Source organism: Nerophis lumbriciformis, linkage group LG29, assembly GCF_033978685.3.
Source record: "Nerophis lumbriciformis linkage group LG29, RoL_Nlum_v2.1, whole genome shotgun sequence".
Taxonomy (NCBI): domain Eukaryota; kingdom Metazoa; phylum Chordata; class Actinopteri; order Syngnathiformes; family Syngnathidae; genus Nerophis; species Nerophis lumbriciformis.
The window spans coordinates 32,268,617-32,290,000 of NC_084576.2; the positions used below are offsets into that span (position 1 = coordinate 32,268,617).

Genomic DNA, 21,384 nt, shown 5'->3' on the forward strand with positions numbered 1-21,384 from the left:
TTTCCTCCAATTGTGTTTCATTTAGACAGCGATTTACTCACTTTACATTGTGTTCTTGTTAATGATAAACATTATATTAAAATTACTAACACATCAAAAGTATCAATGTTTTTATTTTGAGAATCGATAAAGCATACATTTTATACATTTTATATCGATTTCGATATAAAAATGAAAAAAAAAAAAAAACGGTCAAAACGGAAGTAGCGTGATAACTTCCGTTTTGACCGGGGGGCGTAACCTGTCTACATTGACGACAAACAGCCGCCAAAATCAAACTTTTGTTAGCCGAGTGTCTTTTATAAAGTCCTTCCAAAGGGCGTTCGTCCAACAAAATTGATATATTGAACCTCACCAAGGATGGAAGCGCCAAAAGGTGACAACACCGTCGAGCTAGCTTAGCCGTTAGCTTGTTGTTTTGCTAACGCGTGACGTCATACTATTCTTTGTTTTTACCTTCCCAGGTGTTTTAAGTCACCTGTGTACGCTGGAGGTGCGGGCGAGGAGCCGGAATGCTCAACCCGCGCAGCGGAGTCGAGTGAAGGAGCTTCGGGCCCGAGTGGAGGCGCTGACCGCCCAGAGAGACCTGCTGAGGGCCGACCTCCGGACATACAAGGTGGGATTATGCAACACTTCATCATGGACTAGTGATGGGTTGATGCAGGCCCGGCCCTAACCAATCTGGCGCCCTGGGCAAGATTTTAGGTGGCGCCCCCCCCCCACATCGGCAGTGAAGTGTATATACTCACAAGAAACCGAATAGCTTTGTCTTTGACCTTTTTTTTTTACTTAAAGAAAGCAAATTAACAATCAGAATAGTTAACAAGATTAAAAAAAATATGAATAAATAAATGAATATATGAAATACAATATTTTGTACATACATATTGCTTAATTAACATTAATGATGTGCACTTTAACAACTAGGCTTACAACTATACCTAATATATAAAGGGGTGGAAAAGTGACTATTACCTGCAGGGCAAACATTAGCTAACCAGAAGGCAATAATGTAAACAAAAAACACCTGCTTAAAAGATCTACCGTATTTCCCGCACCATAAGGCGCCCTGGGTTAAAAGCCGCGCCTTCAATGAACGGCATATTTCAAAACTTTGTCCACCTACAAGCCGCCCCGTGTTGTAAGCCGCATCTAACTGCGCTAAAGGAATGTCAAAAAAACAGTCAGATAGGTCAGTCAAACTTTAATAATATATTAAAAACCAGCGTTCTAACAACTCTGTTCACTCCCAAAATGTACGCAAATGTGCAATCACAAACATACGTATATCAACATGGACGGAGCTGCGTGAAAAAAGCCACCCGGCCTCTTCGCGTAAACTTAAACTTACCTTAACCACTCGCTCATCTTTTCTTCATCCATCCCTTCGAGTTAGCTTTTTATGATGACGCCGGCTGGAAAGGTCTCTTTTGGCAAGGTCTTCCTTTTGAATATCACCATGGGTGGAAGTTTCTGGCCATTAGCATGGCAAGCTAGAACCACAGTGAAGGATGACTTCTCATTCCCTGTGGTGCGAATATTCACCGTACGTGCTCCCGTTGTATCCACAGTGCGGTTCACAGGAATATCAGTTGCTGTGAAATAGTAATCCGTGTGCGGATGGAGAGATTGCGTCTTTTCATGAACCGGATCCCTGACGCTTAGTAGGAGCCATTTTGTGGTCTTTACAGATGTAAACACACAAAGGAAATGAAACGTACGGTGATATCCGCGCGCTTTTTCTTCTTCTACGCGGGCGGGTGGTTGCTTACAGTAGAAGAAGAAGCGCTTCCTGTTCTATGGGGGCGGGTGCTTACCTTGGCGGTTGCTTGCGTAGAAGAAGAAGCGCTTCCTGTTCTACCGGGAAAAAAGATGGCGGCTGTTTACCGAAGTTGCGAGACCGAAACTTTATGAAAATGAATCTTAATATTTATCCATATATAAAGCGCACCGGGTTAAAAGGCGCACTGTCAGCTTTTGAGAAAATTTGTGGTTTTTAGGTGCGGCTAATAGTGCGGAAAATACGGTAATACAAATGTCCCTGAGGAATGTAAGGTGGGAGTACTGTAATTACCTAACGTTACATTATTATTTTGGCCCTGCGATGAGGTGGCGACTTGTCCAGGGTGTACCCCGCCTTCCGCCCGATTGTAGCTGAGATAGGCTCCAGCGACCCCAAAGGGAATAAGCGGTAGAAAATGGATGGATACATTATTATTTTCCATAACAATTTAGCCCCCTCCACAATATTAACCCGACGTTAAAACAGAACTAGCTATTTATTGATTAGCAATTGCCGAGTCATGTAACATTAGCTTAATGCTAAAAAGCCAGGTTACTATCACATTCTGTAACAGACAAATAATTTCATGTAGGCTAACGTTACCTACCTGCTACCTCTTGTCTTTTTCTCGTTTCTCCTCCTCCTCTTCTTTTCTCTTTTTTCTTCCCTGGGCACCTGACAGTTTTGGCCGTTTTGACATCTTGTGTTGATTTTTTGATGTGGTGACGTCCAAAAAGAGTCATGATACGGGAAGGGAGGGGGCGCACCGTGCGGGGGGGTGGGGGGGGTTTAATGTTGTAACAAATAATATTTCTATTAAATAGGCTTTACTTTGCATTTTAATTAACGTGGGATTATTTTTTTGTATTTAGAAATAATAGTACCAACTTTTTTTTTTTTTTTTTCTCCAACATTTGTGGCACTGGCGTGGCGCCCCCTGATGGACGGCGCCCTTAGCATTTGCCTATACGGCCTATGCCACGGGCCGGCCCTGGGTTGATGAGGCGTCATGAAGCGTTTCGACACATTGCAAAACTGTATTGATACTGTGTCGATACTGTGTCACTAAATACTGACATCTGCTGGACATTAACAATCCCTACAGGCAACCTATGGACCGACTCAACTGACACTGATTTGATGCCCTAGTACAGGGGTCACCAACCTTTTTGAAACCAAAAACTACTTCTTGGGTACTGATTAATGCGAAGGGCTACCAGTTTGATACACACTTAAATAAATAAATATATTGTCATTTGTAAGTTACACGTAAGTGTGATTTAAACAAGAATAGCTAAATAAATACATTTATATATATAAAAAAATGGGTATTTCTGTCTGTCATTCCGTCGTATATTTTATTTTTCCTTTTACGGAAGGTTTTTTTGTAGAGAATAAATGATGAAAAAAAAACACTTAATTGAACGGTTTAAAAGAGGAGAAAACACGAAAAAAATTAAAATAACATTTTGAAACATAGTTTATCTTCAATTTCGACTCTTTAAAATTCAAAATTCAACCGACAAAAAGAAGAGAAAAACTAGCTAATTTGAATCTTTTTGAAAAAAATAATTTATGGAACATCATTAGTCATTTTTCCTGATTAAGATACATTTTTAGAATTTTAATGACATGTTTTAAATTGGTTAAAATCCAATCTGCACTTTGTTAGAATATTTAACAAATTGGACCAAGCTATGTTTCCATCCATCCATCCATCTTCTTCCGCTTATCCGAGGTCGGGTCGCGGGGGCAGCAGCCTAAGCAGGGAAGCCCAGACTTCCCTCTCCCCAGCCACTTCGTCCAGCTCCTCCCGGGGGATCCCGAGGCGTTCCCAGGCCAGCCGGGAGACATAGTCTTCCCAGCGTGTCCTGGGTCTTCCCCGTGGCCTCCTACCGGTCGGACGTGCCCTAAACACCTCCCGAGGGAGGCGATCGGGTGGCATCCTGACAAGATGCCTGAACCACCTCATCTGGCTCCTCTCGATGTGGAGGAGCAGCGGCTTTACTTTGAGCTCCCCCCGAATGACAGAGCTTCTCACCCTATCTCTAAGGGAGAGCCCCGCCACCCGGCGGAGGAAACTCATTTCGGCCGCTTGTACCCGTGATCTTGTCCTTTCGGTCATGACCCAAAGCTCATGACCATAGGTGAGGATGGGAACGTAGATCGACCGGTAAATTGAGAGCTTTGCCTTCCGGCTCAGCTCCTTCTTCACCACAACGGATCGATACAGCGTCCGCATTACTGAAGACGCCGCACCGATCCGCCTGTCGATCTCACGATCCACTCTTCCCTCACTTGTGAACAAGACTCCGAGGTACTTGAACTCCTCCACTTGGGGCAGTGTCTCCTCCCCAACCCGAAGATGGCATTCCACCCTTTTCCGGGCGAGAACCATGGACTCGGACTTGGAGGTGCTGATTCTCATCCCAGTCGCTTCACACTCGGCTGCGAACCGATCCAGCGAGAGCTGGAGATCCTGGCCAGATGAAGCCATCAGGACCACATCATCTGCAAAAAGCAGAGACCTAATCCTGCAGCCACCAAACCAGATCCCCTCAACGCCTTGACTGCGCCTAGAAATTCTGTCCATAAAAGTTATGAACAGAATGGGTGACAAAGGGCAGCCTTGGCGGAGTCCAACCCTCACCGGAAACGTGTCCGACTTACTGCCGGCAATGCGGACCAAGCTCTGACACTGATCATACAGGGAGCGGACCGCCAAAATCAGACAGTCCGATACCCCATACTCTCTGAGCACTCCCCACAGGACTTCCCGAGGGACACGGTCGAATGCCTTCTCCAAGTCCACAAAACACATGTAGACTGGTTGGGCAAACTCCCATGCACCCTCAAGGACCCTGCCGAGAGTATAGAGCTGGTCCACAGTTCCACGACCAGGACGAAAACCACACTGTTCCTCCTGAATCCGAGGTTGGACTATCCGGCGTAGCCTCCTCTCCAGTACACCTGAATAGACCTTACCGGGAAGGCTGAGGAGTGTGATCCCACGATAGTTAGAACACACCCTCCGGTTCCCCTTCTTAAAGAGAGGAAACACCACCCCGGTCTGCCAATCCAGAGGTACCGCCCCCGATGTCTAACAAAGACAAATCAGTATTTCTTCTAGATTTTCCAGAACAAAAATTTTAAAAGAAATTCAAAATACTTTGAAATAAGATTTAAATTTGATTCTACAGATTTTCTAGATTTGCCAGAATCATTTTTTTGAATTTTAATCATAGTAAGTTTGAAGAAATATTTCACAAATATTCTTCGTCGAAAAACCAGAAGTTAAAATATTTATTATTCTTTACAATAAACAAATTACTTGAACATTGATTTAAATTGTCAGGAAAGAAGAGGAAGAAATTTAAAAGGTAAAAAGGTATATTTGTTTAAAAATCCTAAAATCATTTTTAAGGTTGTATTTTTTTCTCTAAAATTGTATTTCTAAAAGTAATAAGAAGCAAAGTAAAAAAATAAATGAATTTATTGAAACAAGTGAAGACCCATCCATCCATCCATTTTCTACCGCTTATTCCAAGTGAAGACCAAGTCTTTAAAATATTTTCTTGGATTTTCAAATTCTATTTGAGTTTTGTCTCTTTTAAAATTAAAAATGTCGAGCAAAGCGAGACCAGCTTGCTAGTAAATAAATACAATTTAAAAAATAGAGGCAGCTCACTGGTAAGTGCTGCTCTTTGAGCTATTTTTAGAACAGGCCAGCGGGCGACTGATCTGGTCCTTACGGGCTACCTGGTGACCGCGGGCACCGCGTTGGTGACCCCTGCCCTAGTATATACAATAATATAAACCAAGTCATTTAGGATTATTTCATATCTTCATTTAAATAAAAATATATTTGTATCTTTTTTAGATACAGTCAATAAATAATGTGAACATGTATCATAACATGGACATCTAAGAGAACGTGTTGTGGATGATTGTGGACTGGGAATTTTTTTAATTTTATTTTTTTACACATTTTTATAAAAAAAAAAAAAAAAAAAAAGTTTTTCCGACGTATTACATTTTAGACGATTTCTCTTCTTAGTTATTATTTCTCGGGCTGTAGAAAAGAGCCGCTCACAGGGCACAGAGGAGGCGTCAGTGCGACACAGTTGGCGTATCGGTCACGTGACCAAAACAGCTCATGGTCGGTCACGTGACTTTCTAAAAGCGGTAAGCGCACCGACACAGGGTTTCGCTCTATGAGCTCGACGCATGCGCCGATGCATCGGTGTTGCCGGACCCATCACTAGTAAATGGTAAATAAAAAAGAGAATACAACAAATCCTTTTCAACTTATATTCAATTGAATAGACTGCAAAGACAAGATATTTCATGTTCACACTGAGAAACTTTCTTTTTGCCAATAATCATGAACTTGGAATTTAATGGCAGCAACACATTGCAAAAAAAGGCATTTTTACCACTGTGTTACATGGCCTTTCCTTTTAACAACCCTCAGTTAAAGGTTTGGGAACTGAGGAGACACATTTTTGAAGTGGATTTATTTCCCATTCTTGCTTGATGTACAGCTTAAGTTGTTCAACAGTCTCCCTTCTCATATTTTAGCCTTCATATTGCGCCACACATTTTCAACGGGAGACAGGTCTGGACTACAGGCAGGCCAGTCTAGTACCCGCACTCTTTTACTACGGAGCCATGCTGTTGTAACACGTGGCTTGGCATTGTCTTGCTGAAATAAGCAGGGGCGTCCATGATAACAACATATGTTGCTCCAAAAGCTGTATGTACCTTTCAGCATTAATGGTGCCTTCACAGATGTGTAAGTTACCCATGTCTTGGCCACTAATACACCCCCATACCATCACACATGCTGCCTTTTACACTTTCACCCTAGAACAGTCCGGATGGTTCTTTCCCTCTTTGGTCCGGAGGACACGACGCCCACAGTTTCCAAAAAACAATTTGAAATGTGGACTCGTCAGACCACAGAACCCTTTTCCACTTGCATCAGTCCATTTTAGATGAGCTTGGGCCCCGGGTGTTGTTGATAAATGGCTGTGGCTTTGCATAGTAGAGTTTTAACTTGCACTTACAGATGTAGCGACCAACTGTAGTTACTGACAGTGGTTTTCTGAAGTGTTCCTGAGCCCATGTGGTGATATCCTTTACACGCTGATGTGGCTTTTTGATGCAGTACCGCCTGAGGGATCCAAGGTGTGTAATATGGCTTACGTGCAGTGATTTCTCCAGATTCTCTGAACCTTTTGATGATATTACGGAGCGTAGATGGTGAAATCCCTAAATTCCTTGTTGAGAAATGTTGTTCTTAAACAATTTGTTGTTGACAAAGTGGTAGTCCAGGGTCTCTGTTGTGGTATTTGACGCTTCATCACGCGCCACACATTTACAGGGGAGAGGTCAGGACTACAGGCAGGCCAGTCTAGTACCCGCAGTCTTTTGCTACAAAGCCACACTGTTGTAACACGTGCAGAATGCGGCTTGGCATTGTCTCGCTGAAATAAGCAGGGGCGTCCATGATAACGTTGCTTGGATGGCAACATATGTTGCTCCAAAACCTGTATGTACCTTTCAGCATTAATGGCGCCTTCACAGATGTGTAAGTTACCCATGTCTTGGCCACTAATACACCCCCATACCATCACACATGCTGCCTTCTACACTTTGACCCTAGAACAGTCCGGATAGTTATTTTCTTCTTTGGTCCGGAGGACACGACGTCCACATTTTCCAAAAAAACTATTTGAAATGTGGACTCGTCAGACCACACAACACTTTTCCACTTTGCATCAGTCCATCTTAGATGAGCTCGGGCCCAGCGAAGTTGGCAACGTTTCTGGGTGTTGTTGATAAACGTCTTTGGTTTTACATAGTAGAGTTTTAACGTGCACTTACAGATGTAGCGACCAACTGTAGTTACTGACAGTGGTTTTCTGAAGTGTTCCTGAGCCCATGTGGTGATATCCTTTACACACTGATGTGGCTTTTTGATGCAGTACCACCTGAGGGATCCAAGGTGTGTAATATCATGGCTTACGTGCAGTGATTTCTCCAGATTCTCTGAACCTTTTGATGATATTACGGAGCGTAGATGGTGAAATTCCTAAATTCCTTGCTTGAGAAATGTTGTTCTTAAACAATTTGTTGTTGACAAATTGGTGACCCTCGCCCCCATCTTGTTTGTGAATGACTGAGCATTTCATGGAATCTACTTTTATACCCAATCATGGCACCCACCTGTTCCCAATTAGCCCGTTCACCTGTGGGATGTTCCAAATAAGTCTCTGACGAGCATTCCTCAACTCTCTCACTCTTTTTTGCCACTCGTGCCAGCTTTTTTTATACATGTCGCAGGCATCAAATTCCAAATGAGCTAATATTTGCAAAAAAGAACAAAGTTTCTCAGTGTGAACATGAAATATCTTGTCTTTGCAGTCTATTCAATTGAATATAAGTTGAAAAGGATTTGTTGTATTCTCTTTTTATTTACCATTTACACAACGTGACAACTTCACTGCTTTTGAGGTTTGTATGTGTGTATATGTATGAGTAATTGTGTGTATGTGAGTATATATGTGTATTTGTATTAAGGCTGCAGCTAACGATTATTTTTCTATCGATTAATCTATAGATTATTTTTTTCGATTAATCGGTTAATCTATAGATTATTTTTTCGATTAATCTATAGATTATTTTTCCTTTTACCGATTATTTTTTTTATTTAAAATGAAGATGAAAAAATAAATGTTGGCCAGTTTTTTCAAAAGGCATGACTTTTATTTACAAAAAAAAAAAGTATGGCCACTCAGTCAACATTGACAACAACATGACAAAATATTCTGTAACAATGTAAACATTTAAAACTTTTAACATTTAACAAAATTAAAAGTAGCTTATTTGCTTTTTAATGTGCAAATATAAAAGTAAACATCCAGTGCAAATCTTAATATTCTGCAGTAGTATAAGCATTTCAAAAGTAAAAGTATTGCTTATTTTGCTTTAAAATGTGCAAAAATAAAGATAAACATCCAATACAAAAAAGTGCAAAAGGAAATATTCTGTAACAGTGTAAACATTTCAACAAAAGTAAAAGTATTGCTTATTTTGCTTAATAACACAACAATGATAGTATGATTAAAGTGAAAGTTAATTGTTGGTTTGTACATAGTATATGTAACTGTTAATGTTGTAAAAGGTATTTGCACAACTAGTTAACGTTAGCGTTAAAGAGGAGCGCGTCTTTGTAAACACTGAACAGGCACGCCAAACGCGCCTCTCAGAGCGAAACAGTGTTTTAGTTTATGAATTTACAACGCAGATACAAATGACACATTCATGTTTTTGTGTAATGATGACAACGTATACTCACACGGACGATTGACTAGTTGATGGTGATGGCAAGAACGCTGTCGGGTGTTTTCTTTTCAAATGTTCCTTCATAGCCGTTGTGCTGCTATGATAGGCCATTTCCGCTCCACACAGTGTGCATACAACAACTGTCAAGTGTTTTGCTTTTTTCGCTGTGCTTATCCCACACTTGAAGGGATGTACCAATGCTGAATGTGGCTTCTGGGTTTCACTCAAAAGACCAGACCGTAGTTACTTTTTCCTTTTATTTTCCTTTAGTTTGCAACAGTTTTTCCAACCAAGAAACAGCTTCTTTTTTCTTCTTTAGTCTTTTTAGCAGTCTTTAGCAGTGTTAGTAGACTTTAGTTTCTTTAGCTGTCATTAGCTGTCTTTAGTAGCATTTAGTAGCCTTTAGTAGGTGAAAAACCTTTAAGGACAAAACACCACAAGAATAACATGCTGTAAAAAATCAATCAATTATCAATACCATAATTTACAATTATTAATTAGGCTATCAAACTCTTAACCATTAAACAAGTGCAAGAAAATGGACACATCTTTTCCCTTTAAGTTAAAACAGATTTTAAATAAATTGTCTCAACATAAATGCACCAAGATACATATAAAATACATTTAAACCCAGAAACACAATAGATAAATGCAGCAGAAAACCCAATATGCAAATACATAAATACCTAACCAATTAACCACCTATTTAGATACATATTTAAAATCCATATTCAATATAAATATATTATTAATTTAGCAGTGAAACACTCAATCTTAAACGCTGTCTACTGGTAGAAAAATGCCCCTTTTTCTATGCCCTCACCAGCAGCCAATGATCCAACACAGTTAAATCCAACACTTTAAATTGAGCAAACTGCTCCAACATTTATCAAACTAAGCAAAGAATATCAACACTAAACAACAGTTACATAACACACTGTGTGTATTTAGCCTCCAGACTAAGCACGCTACATGCACACAACTCCCCCCCCCATCTCACCAGCGCAACAAGTGCGCCACACCCACGAAGAGAAATATTAAATCTTACATACTTTTGGCACAACTCTTGGTTATCTGTAACGAACTAAACCTTTTTCCACTCTGCGCTGGCGTCTTTTGTACGCCTTGATTTGACACAGCGGTCTAATTACCGGGCTCGTGCCCCAACAGATGAGACGGGAGCGCGCCGCGTTACACCTGCGCGTGAACGTAAACTGATCGGCTCTGATTTTATAAGCCGACTGGCCGAAATAATGCCGAATTATATACATTTCCTGGGGTTGCCTAGGTGAATAGGGATGCGGATGTGCTCTGAGATCAAATATAATTTTATTAAGTGGGGTTTGGCTGGTTGCTAAACAGCCACGGTTGCGAGCTCGCACGTCAGCTGACGAGACAGCTGTTCGCCGCTACAACATTATTAGGCCGTTTATTGAAATACTCCCACACTTTTGACGACTTTTGGCGTGATTTTTTCCCCTCGCTCGCACCGCTCGCATCGTCTGCTTTGCGCTCCGCCATGACGGCAGTGGGACGTAAATATGCGACGCGTCGACGCATAAAAACGACGTCGACGTATTTACGTAACCGATGACGTCGACGCGTCGTTTCAGCCTTAATTTGTATGTCCAATATATATGACTGTTTGTGTCCTGCTGCTCAGGACATAGAGAAGCGCAGGAGGCGGCTGGACGATGCGTGTGCAGGAGGAGAAGAAGAAGAAGGAATGGACTCTGAGGATGCTGAGAAGTCCCAACTCCTGCAGCTGATGGCCAGACAGACGCAGCTGACGGCGCTCCTGCACGCTCATCAAGTGATCGGTGCGTCACATTTCGTCCCGACGGCTTTTTTGTTGACCTCTTACGCGCCTTTCTTGACATCGCCAGGCGGCTACGACGTCGTCAGCACCCGCCAGGGCAAAGGCGTGTGCGTGACGCTGGCCACGGCCTTCGAGGGCACGTACCTGGACTCCTTCAAGCTGGAGATGGACCTCAGGCCCACGCTGAGGATCAGTCGCCACAACGTGCCCCCGTTCATCTCCCTGAGCCAGCACGGCGACTCGCAGGCCGACGCCAGGGGCTTCCTGGACGCGCTCAGCACGCGTCTCAACGCCTTCGCCGGACGCAAGCAGCAGCTGAAGCTTGTGAAGGTGACGTGTAGTTTTGTTTATGTCGTTACTCTCTGGTGTCATTCTTGCAATTTCTACATTTAGAAAATAATTCAATGATAATTTCAAGTCAAAGTATTAAGTATCAGTATGCTTGTTTACTTGGTATCAGAGCGATACCAAAATTCCCAGTATCGCCCACCCCAGTGTGTCACATGTTTGGTCTCGTCCTCCAGTGATAATGGTACGTGATGATAATAATACTTAAGATACCAAGAAATGTAGGTTATTTACCGCAATTTAGGTGATTATTGAAGGGGAATGTTTTGATAAAACACTGGGAAAAGGCAGTAATACAGCATCAATCACAAAAGAAACTCATTTGGATAGTTACAACTATGATACCAGAGAGTAACTCTCTGGTATCATAGTTGTACATTTCTAAAGGCAAATTCAGAAAATGATTCCATGATTATGACATTTCAAGTCAAAGTATTGGTATCAGTTTGGGTGATGCTTGTTTACTTGGTATCGGAGCGATACCAAAATTCCCAGTGTCGCCCACCCCAGTTTGGTCAGTGATAATGGTACGTGATGATAGTAATACTTAAGATACCAAGAAATGTAGGTTATTTACCGCAATTTAGGTGATTATTGTTAACTAAGGGGAGCGACCCCACACTGTTTTGCAATTTCTCCTACGGAATTAAGAACTATCTAGAGAAAGCTAAGGTGTTACGTATTTATTTGAGATCTCAAATAACATCGGATTACAGAAAGCAACTCTAGAAGGAAGACAAAGCGAGAGAAACAAAGAAAAAAAACTTCCAGATCTTTATGATAAAACGTTTGGAAAAGGCAGTAATACAGCATCAATCACAAAATAAACTCATTTGGAGAGTTACAACTATGATACCAGAGAGCTACTCTCTGGTATCATAGTTGTACATTTCTAAAGGCAAATTCAGAAAATGATTCCATGATTATGACATTTCAAGTCAAAGTATTGGTATCAGTTTGGGTGATGCTTGTTTACTGGGTATCGGAGCGATACCAAAATTTCCAGTATCACCCACCCCAGTTTGGTCAGTGATAATGGTACGTGATGATAGTAATACTTAAGATACCAAGAAATGTAGGTTATTTACCGCAATTTAGGTGATTATTGTTAACTAGGGGGAGCGACCCCACACTGTTTTGCAATTTCTCCTACTGAATTAAGAACTATCTAGAGAAAGCTAAGGTCTTACGTATTTATTTGATACCTCAAATAACACGAGGTTACAGAAAGCAACTCTAGAAGGAAGACAAAGCGAGAGAAACAAAGAAAAAAAACTTCCAGATCTTTATGATAAAACGTTTGGAAAAGGCAGTAATACAGCATCAATCACAAAAGAAACCCATTTGGAGAGTTACAACTATGATACCAGAGAGCTACTCTCTGGTATCATAGTTGTACATTTCGAAAGGCAAATTCAGAAAATGATTCAATGATTATGACATTTCAAGTCAAAGTATTGGTATCAGTTTGGGTGATGCTTGTTTACTTGGTATCGGAGCGATACCAAAATTCCTAGTATCGCCCACCCCAGTGTGTAACATGTTTGGTGTCATCCTCCAGTGATAATGCTATTTGATGATGATGATGATAATGCTTAAGATACTAGGAAATGTAGGTTATTTACCGCAATTTAGGTGATTATTGTCAACCACCGTTTTGGAATTTCTCCTACAGAATGAAGAACTCTCTACGTTACGTATTAATTTGACATCTCAAATAACACGAGGTTACAGAAAGCAACTCTAGAAGGAAGAAAACGCGAGAGAGACAAAGAAAAGACTTCCAGATGTTTATATCTACCTGTGATTGTGAAGAGGAATGTTTTGATAAAACGCTGGGAAAAGGCAGTAATACAGCATCAATCACAAAAAGAAACCCATTTGGAGAGTTACAACTATGATACCAGAGAGTAACTCTCTGCCTTGGGGTGGGCGATACTGGGAATTTTGGTATCGCTCCGATACCAAGTAAACAAGCATCACCCAAACTGATACCAATACTTTGACTTGAAATGTCATAATCATTGAATCATTTTCTGAATTTGCCTTTAGAAATGTACAACTATGACACCAGAGAGTAGCTCTCTGGTATCATAGTTGTAACTCTCCAAATGGGTTTCTTTTGTGATTGATGCTGTATTACTGCCTTTTCCAAACGTTTTATCATAAAGATCTGGAAGTTTTTTTTCTTTGTTTCTCTCGCTTTGTCTTTCTTCTAGAGTTGCTTTCTGTAACCTCGTGTTATTTGAGGTATCAAATAAATACGTAAGACCTTAGCTTTCTCTAGATGGTTCTTAATTCAGTAGGAGAAATTCCAAAACAGTGTGGGGTCGCTCCCCTTAGTTAACAATCACAAAAAGAAACCCATTTGGAGAGTTACAACTATGATACCAGAGAGTAACTCTCTGGTATCATAGTTGTAACTCTCCAAATGGGTTTCTTTTTGTGATTGATGCTGTATTACTGCCTTTTCCAAACGTTTTATCATAAAGATCTGGAAGTTTTTTTTTTCTTTGTTTCTCTCGCTTTGTCTTCCTTCTAGAGTTGCTTTCTGTAACCTCGTGTTATTTGAGGTATCAAATAAATACGTAAGACCTTAGCTTTCTCTAGATAGTTCTTAATTCAGTAGGAGAAATTCCAAAACAGTGTGGGGTCGCTCCCCTTAGTTAACAATCACAAAAACACCCTTAGTTAACAATCACAAAAAGAAACCCATTTGGAGAGTTACAACTATGATACCAGAGAGTAACTGGTATCATAGTTGTAACTCTCCAAATGGGTTTCTTTTTGTGATTGATGCTGTATTACTGCCTTTTCCAAACGTTTTATCATAAAGATCTGGAAGTTACCATAGTTGTCATTTCTAAAGGCAAATTCAGAAAATGATTCAATGATAATGACATTTCAAGTCAAAGTATTGGTATCAGTTTGGTTGATGCTCGTTTACTTGGTATCGGAGCGATACCAAAATTCCCAGTGTGTAACATGTTTGGTCCCTGCGATTGGTAGGTTGTGAGTTCAAACCCCGGCCGAGACTTTAAGAATGGGAGCCATGACCTCCCTTGCTTGGCACTCAGCATCAAGGGTTGGAATTGGGGGTTAAATCACCGCTGCTGCTCACTGCTCCCCTCACAGGGGGGTGAACAAGGGTGATTGGTCAAATGCAGAGGTTGATTTCGCCACACCTAGTGTGTGTGTGTGTGTGTGTGTGTGTGTGTGTGTGTGTGTGTGACTATCATTGGTACTTTAACTTCAATGCCTGGCTGACACACCCTCCACCATCCACCGCTCACTGCTCTATTTATAAAATACACTACAATGTTCATGTTTGTTTAAAGATATTTACATTTTGTGGAAGAAAATTCAGGCAATACAAATACTCAACAAGATTGCTTTTGGTTTCATCCTGTGGCCAAAACTACTGTAGTGTCGATTCATCCAATTGCATGCTGGGAAAATGCTTGATTTTAGAACAGATCCATGCAAAGAAATGAGCAGACGTGCCACAGCGTTGTTACCCTCTGCACTCGCTCACAGGAGCTCCACAAGTCCGTCCGGGTGATGGAGAGCAACCTGCTGTGTTCCATCCTGGTGCTGATGCTGACCCAGACCACCGCCAAGACCGCCGTGCTCTGCACCATGGACTACTTGGACCAGCAACGATGTCTTCCCACCAGCGTCCGCTTCCACTCTCAAGGTGCTAATCTCAGTTTGTATGACATATTTATTTATTTTCTCATAACTACTACTTGAGTGTGGAATATCCATTTAATAAGGAGATGTTTTCTTGTGTGCTATTGAGTAATCATTTCATGAGGACATCTTTATTTTGTTTTGCACTATGTCAGGGGTCGGCAACCTTTACCAGTCAAAGAGCCATTTTGACCAATTTCACAAATTATAGAAAACAATGGGAGCCACAAAATTTTTTTGAAATTTAATATGAAATAACACTGCATACAAAGTTTTTTTTTTGCTTTGTGCTATGTATAAACCAGGGGTCTCAGACACGCTGCCCACACCTTCATGTGGAATTTGAATGCTGGTGCGGCCCGCGGGTTTTATATGAATGGCGCTTGTCAGCGTCATGCGTGGCGTGATGGTACAGCATATAGCACCCACTACAACCAGCGTGCCTGATCAGCCACACGTTATATGGGGCTTCTGCTTGCTCACGTAGGTGACAGTAGTGATGGGTCCGGCAACACCGATGCATCGGCGCATGCGTCGAGCTCATAGAGCGAAACCCTGTGTCGGTGCGCGTACCGCTTTTAGAAAGTCACGTGACCCATCATGAGCTGTTTTGGTCACGTGACCGATACGCCAACTGTGTCGCACTGACGCCTCCTCTGTGCCCTGTGAGCGGCTCTTTTCTACAGCCCGAGAAATAATAACTAAGAAGAGAAATCGTCTAAAATGTAATACGTCAGAAAAACTTTTTTTTTTTTTAATAAAAATGTGTAAAAAAATTCCCAGTCCACAATCATCCACAACACGTTCTCTTAGATGTCCATGTTATGATACATGTTCACATTATTTATTGACTGTATCTAAAAAAGATAAAAATATATTTTATTTAAATGAAGATATGAAATAATCCTAAATGACTTGGTTTATATTATTGTATATACTAGGGCAGGGGTCACCAACGCGGTGCCCGCGGTCACCAGGTCGCCCGTAAGGACCAGATCAGTCGCCCGCTGGCCTGTTCTAAAAATAGCTCAAAGAGCAGCACTTACCAGTGAGCTGCCTCTATTTTTTTTAAATTGTATTTATTTACTAGCAAGCTGGTCTCGCTTTGCTCCACATTTTTAATTCTAAAAGAGACAAAACTCAAATAGAATTTGAAAATCCAAGAAAATATTTTAAAGACTTGGTCTTCACTTGGAATAAGCGGTAGAAAATGGATGGATGGATGGGTCTTCACTTGTTTAAATAAATTCATTTATTTTTTACTTTGCTTCTTATTACTTTTAGAAATACAATTTTAGAGAAAAAATACAACCTTAAAAATGATTTTAGGATTTTTAAACAAATATACCTTTTTACCTTTTAAATGTCCTCCTCTTCTTTCCTGACAATTTAAATCAATGTTCAAGTAAAAAAATTGTTTTATTATTGTAAAGAATAATAAATATTTTAGCTTCTGGTTTTTCGACGAAGAATATTTGTGAAATATTTCTTCAAACTTACTATGATTAAAATTCAAAAAAATGATTCTGGCAAATCTAGAAAATCTGTAGAATCAAATTTAAATCTTATTTCAAAGTATTTTGAATTTCTTTTAAAAATGTTGTTCTGGAAAATCTAGAAGAAATACTGATTTGTCTTTGTTAGAAATATAGCTTGGTCCAATTTGTTAAATATTCTAACAAAGTGCAGATTGGATTTTAACCAATTTAAAACATGTCATCAAAATTCTAAAATGTATCTTAATCAGGAAAAATGACTATTGATGTTCCATAAATTATTTTTTTTCATTTTTTTCAAAAAGATTCAAATTAGCTAGTTTTTCTCTTCTTTTTGTCGGTTGAATTTTGAATTTTAAAGAGTCGAAATTGAAGATACACTATGTTTCAAAATTTTATTTTGATTTTTTTCGTGTTTTCTCCTCTTTTAAACCGTTCAATTAAGTGTTTTTTTCATCATTTATTCTCTACAAAAAACCTTCTGTAAAAGGGAAAAAAAAATGTACGACGGAATGACAGACAGAAATACCCATTTTTATATATATATAAATGTATTTATTTAGCTATTCTTGTTTAAATCACACTTACGTGTAACTTACAAATGACAATATATTTATTTATTGAAGTGTGTATCAAACTGGTAGCCCTTCGCATTAATCAGTACCCAAGAAGTAGTTTTTGGTTTCAAAAAGGTTGGTGACCCCTGTACTAGGGCATCAAATCAGTGTCAGTTGAGTCGGTCCATAGGTTGCCTGTAGGGATTGTTAATGTCCAGCAGATGTCAGTATTTAGTGACACAGTATCGACACAGTATCAATACAGTTTTGCAATGTGTCAAAACGCTTCATGACGCCTCATCAACCCATCACTAGCAAGGCATACTTGGTCAACAACCACACAGGTTACACTGACAGTGGTGGTATAAAAAAAACTTTAACACTCTTACTAATAATGCGCCACACTGTGAATCCACACCAAACAAGAATGACAAACACATTTAGGGAGAACATCTACACCTTAACACAACATAAACACAACAGGACAAATACCCAGAATCCCATGCAGCCCTAACTCTTCTGGGATACAGTATACACACCCACTACCAAACCCCGCCCACCTCAACCGATGCACGGGGGGGGGTTGATGTGTGAGGGAGCAGGGTTGGGGTGGGGGCGGGGTTTGGTGGTAGCAGGGGTGTATAATGTAGCCCGGAAGAGTCAGTGCTGCATGGGATTCTGGGTATTTGTTCTGTTGTGTTTATGTTGTGTTAAGGTGCAGATGTTCTCCCGAAATGTGTTTGTCATTCTTGTTTGGTTTTGGTTCAAAGTGTGGCGCATTATTAGTAAGAGCGTTAAAGTTGTTTTATATGGTCCCCGTCAGTGTAACCTGTGTGGCTGTTGACCAAGTATGCCTTGCTGTCACCTACGTGTGCAAGCAGAAGATGCATACTGCATAACAAGTGGTTGGGCTGGCATGCTGTTAATACAGATTGTAGAGGGCGCCAAATGCTGTACCATCATGGCACGCCCTTATTATAACTGTAAGGGTGAAAATCGGTGAATATTAATCCCGGAAGCTTTCTGCGAGAGGCACTGAAATCTGGAAGTCTCACGGGAAATCAGGGGTTCGGCAAGTAAGCTGCTGAGCCGCATCAGAGTGATCAAAGAGCCGCATGCGGCTCCGGAGCCGCGGGTTGCCGACCCCTGCACTATGTAGTTAGATTTATTAGGTTATGAGATATACATTTACTTTTAAAATATTTATTAAAGCATGTCCCAAATTCCAAGCTGCTGTTTTGAGGCATGTTAAAAAAAAAATAATGCACTTAGTGACTTCAATAATAAATATGGCAGTGCCATGTTGGCATTTTTTTTTTCCCATAACTTGAGTTGATTTATTTTGGGAAACCTTGTTACATTGTTTAATACATCCAGCAGGGCATCACAACAAAATTAGGCATAATAATGTGTTAATTCCAAAACTGTATATATCTGTATCGGTTTATATCGGAATCGGTAATTAAGAGTTGGACAATATTGGCCAAAAAGCCATTATCGGACATCTCTAAAAAAAACAATGTTATTTTCTAGGGGTAATGGTACGTGTATTTGTATCAAACCGTTTCGGTACGGGGGTTTCGGTTCAGTTCGGTGGTGTACCGAACGAGTTTCCACACGGACATATTAAGTAGCCGCCTTAGTTAAAGTCTTAACAAGCTGCTCCGCTTCCTTCTGCCTCTGTCTCTGTCAGTTTGTGCGTGTGTGTTACGGACAGCAAAGCCCCGTCTGTCTGTCATTCCACTTCACCTTTTTCTGTGTTGATTGAGCTGTGTTGAAGCAGCAAAAAAGGACATTATGTTAAATGAAGAGTTTCTGTCTCTGATAGTTGATATAATAATGTAAGTGCATCATTAAGCCTACATGAACCCCATGGTGTTCAGGGATGAATAGTCTCTCCTAGGGATGTCCCGATCCGATATTTGGATCGGATCGGCTGCCGATATTTGCCAAAAATTGCGTATCGGCAAGGCATGGGAAAATGCCGATCCAGATCCAGTTTAAAAAAAAAACTCCGGTCCATGTTTTCCAACGCACCGATTTAAATAATACATTCCACTTTTCTGCTGCTCCGTAATTTCCGTTCCGCATTTTCCAGCACACCTTCAACACATCCACAGGTCTGTGGATTCTCACGCAGTTGCTTTTAGCTGCTGGCATTACACGACAGGCTCTTCTCACTCTTTCCTGTGTCTCCCTCTCACAGACAGCAAGCGCACCTTCTTACACACGTCACATACTGTCACGTCATACGTCACATACTGTCACGTCATACGTCACATACTGTCACGTCATACGTCACATACTGTCACGTCATACGTCACATACTGTCACGTCATACGTCACATACTGTCACGTCATACGTCACATACTGTCACGTCATACATCACATACTGTCACGTCATACGTCACATACTGTCACGTCATACGTCACATACTGTCACGTCATACGTCACATACTGTCACGTCATACGTCACATACTGTCACGTCATACGTCACATACTGTCACGTCATACGTCACATACTGTCACGTCATACATCACATACTGTCACGTCATACGTCACATACTGTCACGTCATACATCACATACTGTCACGTCATACGTCACATACGTATACGTCCTCCCCGAGCAGAGAGGTAGCAGCATGGCTAACGTTAGCTGTGATGCTAACGCAGCCGTGCGAGCAACGCTCCCTCTAAGGTGCTCGCCTGTGCAATTGCGCACTGTTCAAGCGTCCTCTGCGCATAGCAATTATATGCCACGCACAAAATCTAATAAAAAAAATAAGCGCGTAACAATTTTCGACACACCGACACGACAGAGAAAACAGTTTTCGTCATCATTGTTCAAATATTGTAACGTCTGTCGAGACGCTTATCTCCATTCGGTGCCACACGCCCACACCATCAAAATGCCGAGGCAAAAATTTCCAGATCAACACCGTATGAAAAAAATTAGTGATTTTTTTTAGTTGTGATTTCCTTCTCTGCATGAAAGTTTAAAAGTAGCATATATTAATGCAGTATGAAGAAGAATGTTTTAATGTAGACATGCAAGCCTTGAAAGAACATTTTGAAAATCAAGACTACATTTCCTGCAAATGGGTGCATTTCTACCCTATATTTTAACTTTAGATTTATTCTCATATCAAACTCTTTTGGCTGTTTTTTGACACTTACATCCGGCGCCCCCCTCCACACCCTGGATTATAAATCATGTAAATAATTCAATGTGATTATCTTGTGTGATGACTGTATTATGATGATAGTATATATCTGATAGTATATATCTGTATCATGAATCAATTTAAGTGGACCCCGACTTAAACAAGTTGTAAAACTTATTGGGGTGTTACCATTTAGTGGTCAATTGTACGGAATATGTACTTCACTGTGCAACCTACTAATAAAAGTCTCAATCAATCAATGAAAACACATAGAATCATCATACTGCTGTGATTATATGCATCAAGTGTTCATTCAAGGCTAAGGCAAAATATCGAGATATATATCGTGTATCGCAATATGGCCTTAAAATATCGCAATATTAAAAAAAGGCCATATCGCCCAGCCCTAGTTTCAATGATGCCATTTCTGTTCGTCATGTATAATTTTGTCTATTTTGTGTTTATCCTTGAATAAACAGGTCAGTTTCTTGTTACCAACCATTGTGTATTATTCAAACTCCCCTAATTCAGCTGGCTAGTTGTTATCAAGAGTACTAAAACCCTTTTCAACATGATTCTGACAACTAAGTACCGTATTTTCCGCACCATAAGCCGCCCTGGGTTATAAGCCGCGCCTTCAATGAACGGCATATTTCAAAACTTTGTCCACCTATAAGCCGCCCCGTGTTATAAGCCGCATCTAACTGCGCTAAAGGAATGTCAAAAAAACAGTCAGATAGGTCAGTCAAACTTTAATAATATATTAAAAACCAGTGTGATGTGGGCGCGCATGGAGTCGTATATCAACATGGACGGAGCTGCGTGAAAAAAGCCACCCGACCTCTTCGCGTAAACTTCCCTTAACCACTCGCTCATCTTTTCTTCATCCATCCCTTCGAGTTAGCTTTTATGATGACGCCGGCTGGAAAGGTCTCTTTTGGCAAGGTCTTCCTTTTGAATATCACCATGGGTGGAAGTTTCTGGCCATTAGCATGGCAAGCTAGAACCACAGTGAAGGATGACTTCTCATTCCCTGTGGTGCGAATATTCACCGTACGTGCTCCCGTTGTATCCACAGTGCGGTTCACAGGAATATCAAAAGTCAGTGGAACCTCGTCCATGTTGATAATGTTCTCTGGCCGGATCTTTTTTTCAGCTATCTTGTTTTT

The 21,384-nt window shown here is 40.7% G+C and overlaps 1 protein-coding gene across 1 annotated transcript in view; it reads left to right on the plus strand.

Moving 5' to 3' along the window:
* Window positions 1-214: 214 nt before the first annotated feature.
* cenpo (centromere protein O) overlaps window positions 215-21,384 on the plus strand; it is a 23,101-nt gene continuing 1,931 nt past the window's right edge. Inside the window, exons 1-5 of the mRNA XM_061924260.2 lie at window positions 215-376; window positions 465-616; window positions 10,797-10,953; window positions 11,020-11,282; window positions 14,838-14,997. Coding sequence (XP_061780244.1) covers window positions 361-376; window positions 465-616; window positions 10,797-10,953; window positions 11,020-11,282; window positions 14,838-14,997 — 748 coding nt within the window. The 5' untranslated portion in view covers window positions 215-360. The remainder of the gene's footprint in view (window positions 377-464; window positions 617-10,796; window positions 10,954-11,019; window positions 11,283-14,837; window positions 14,998-21,384) is intronic.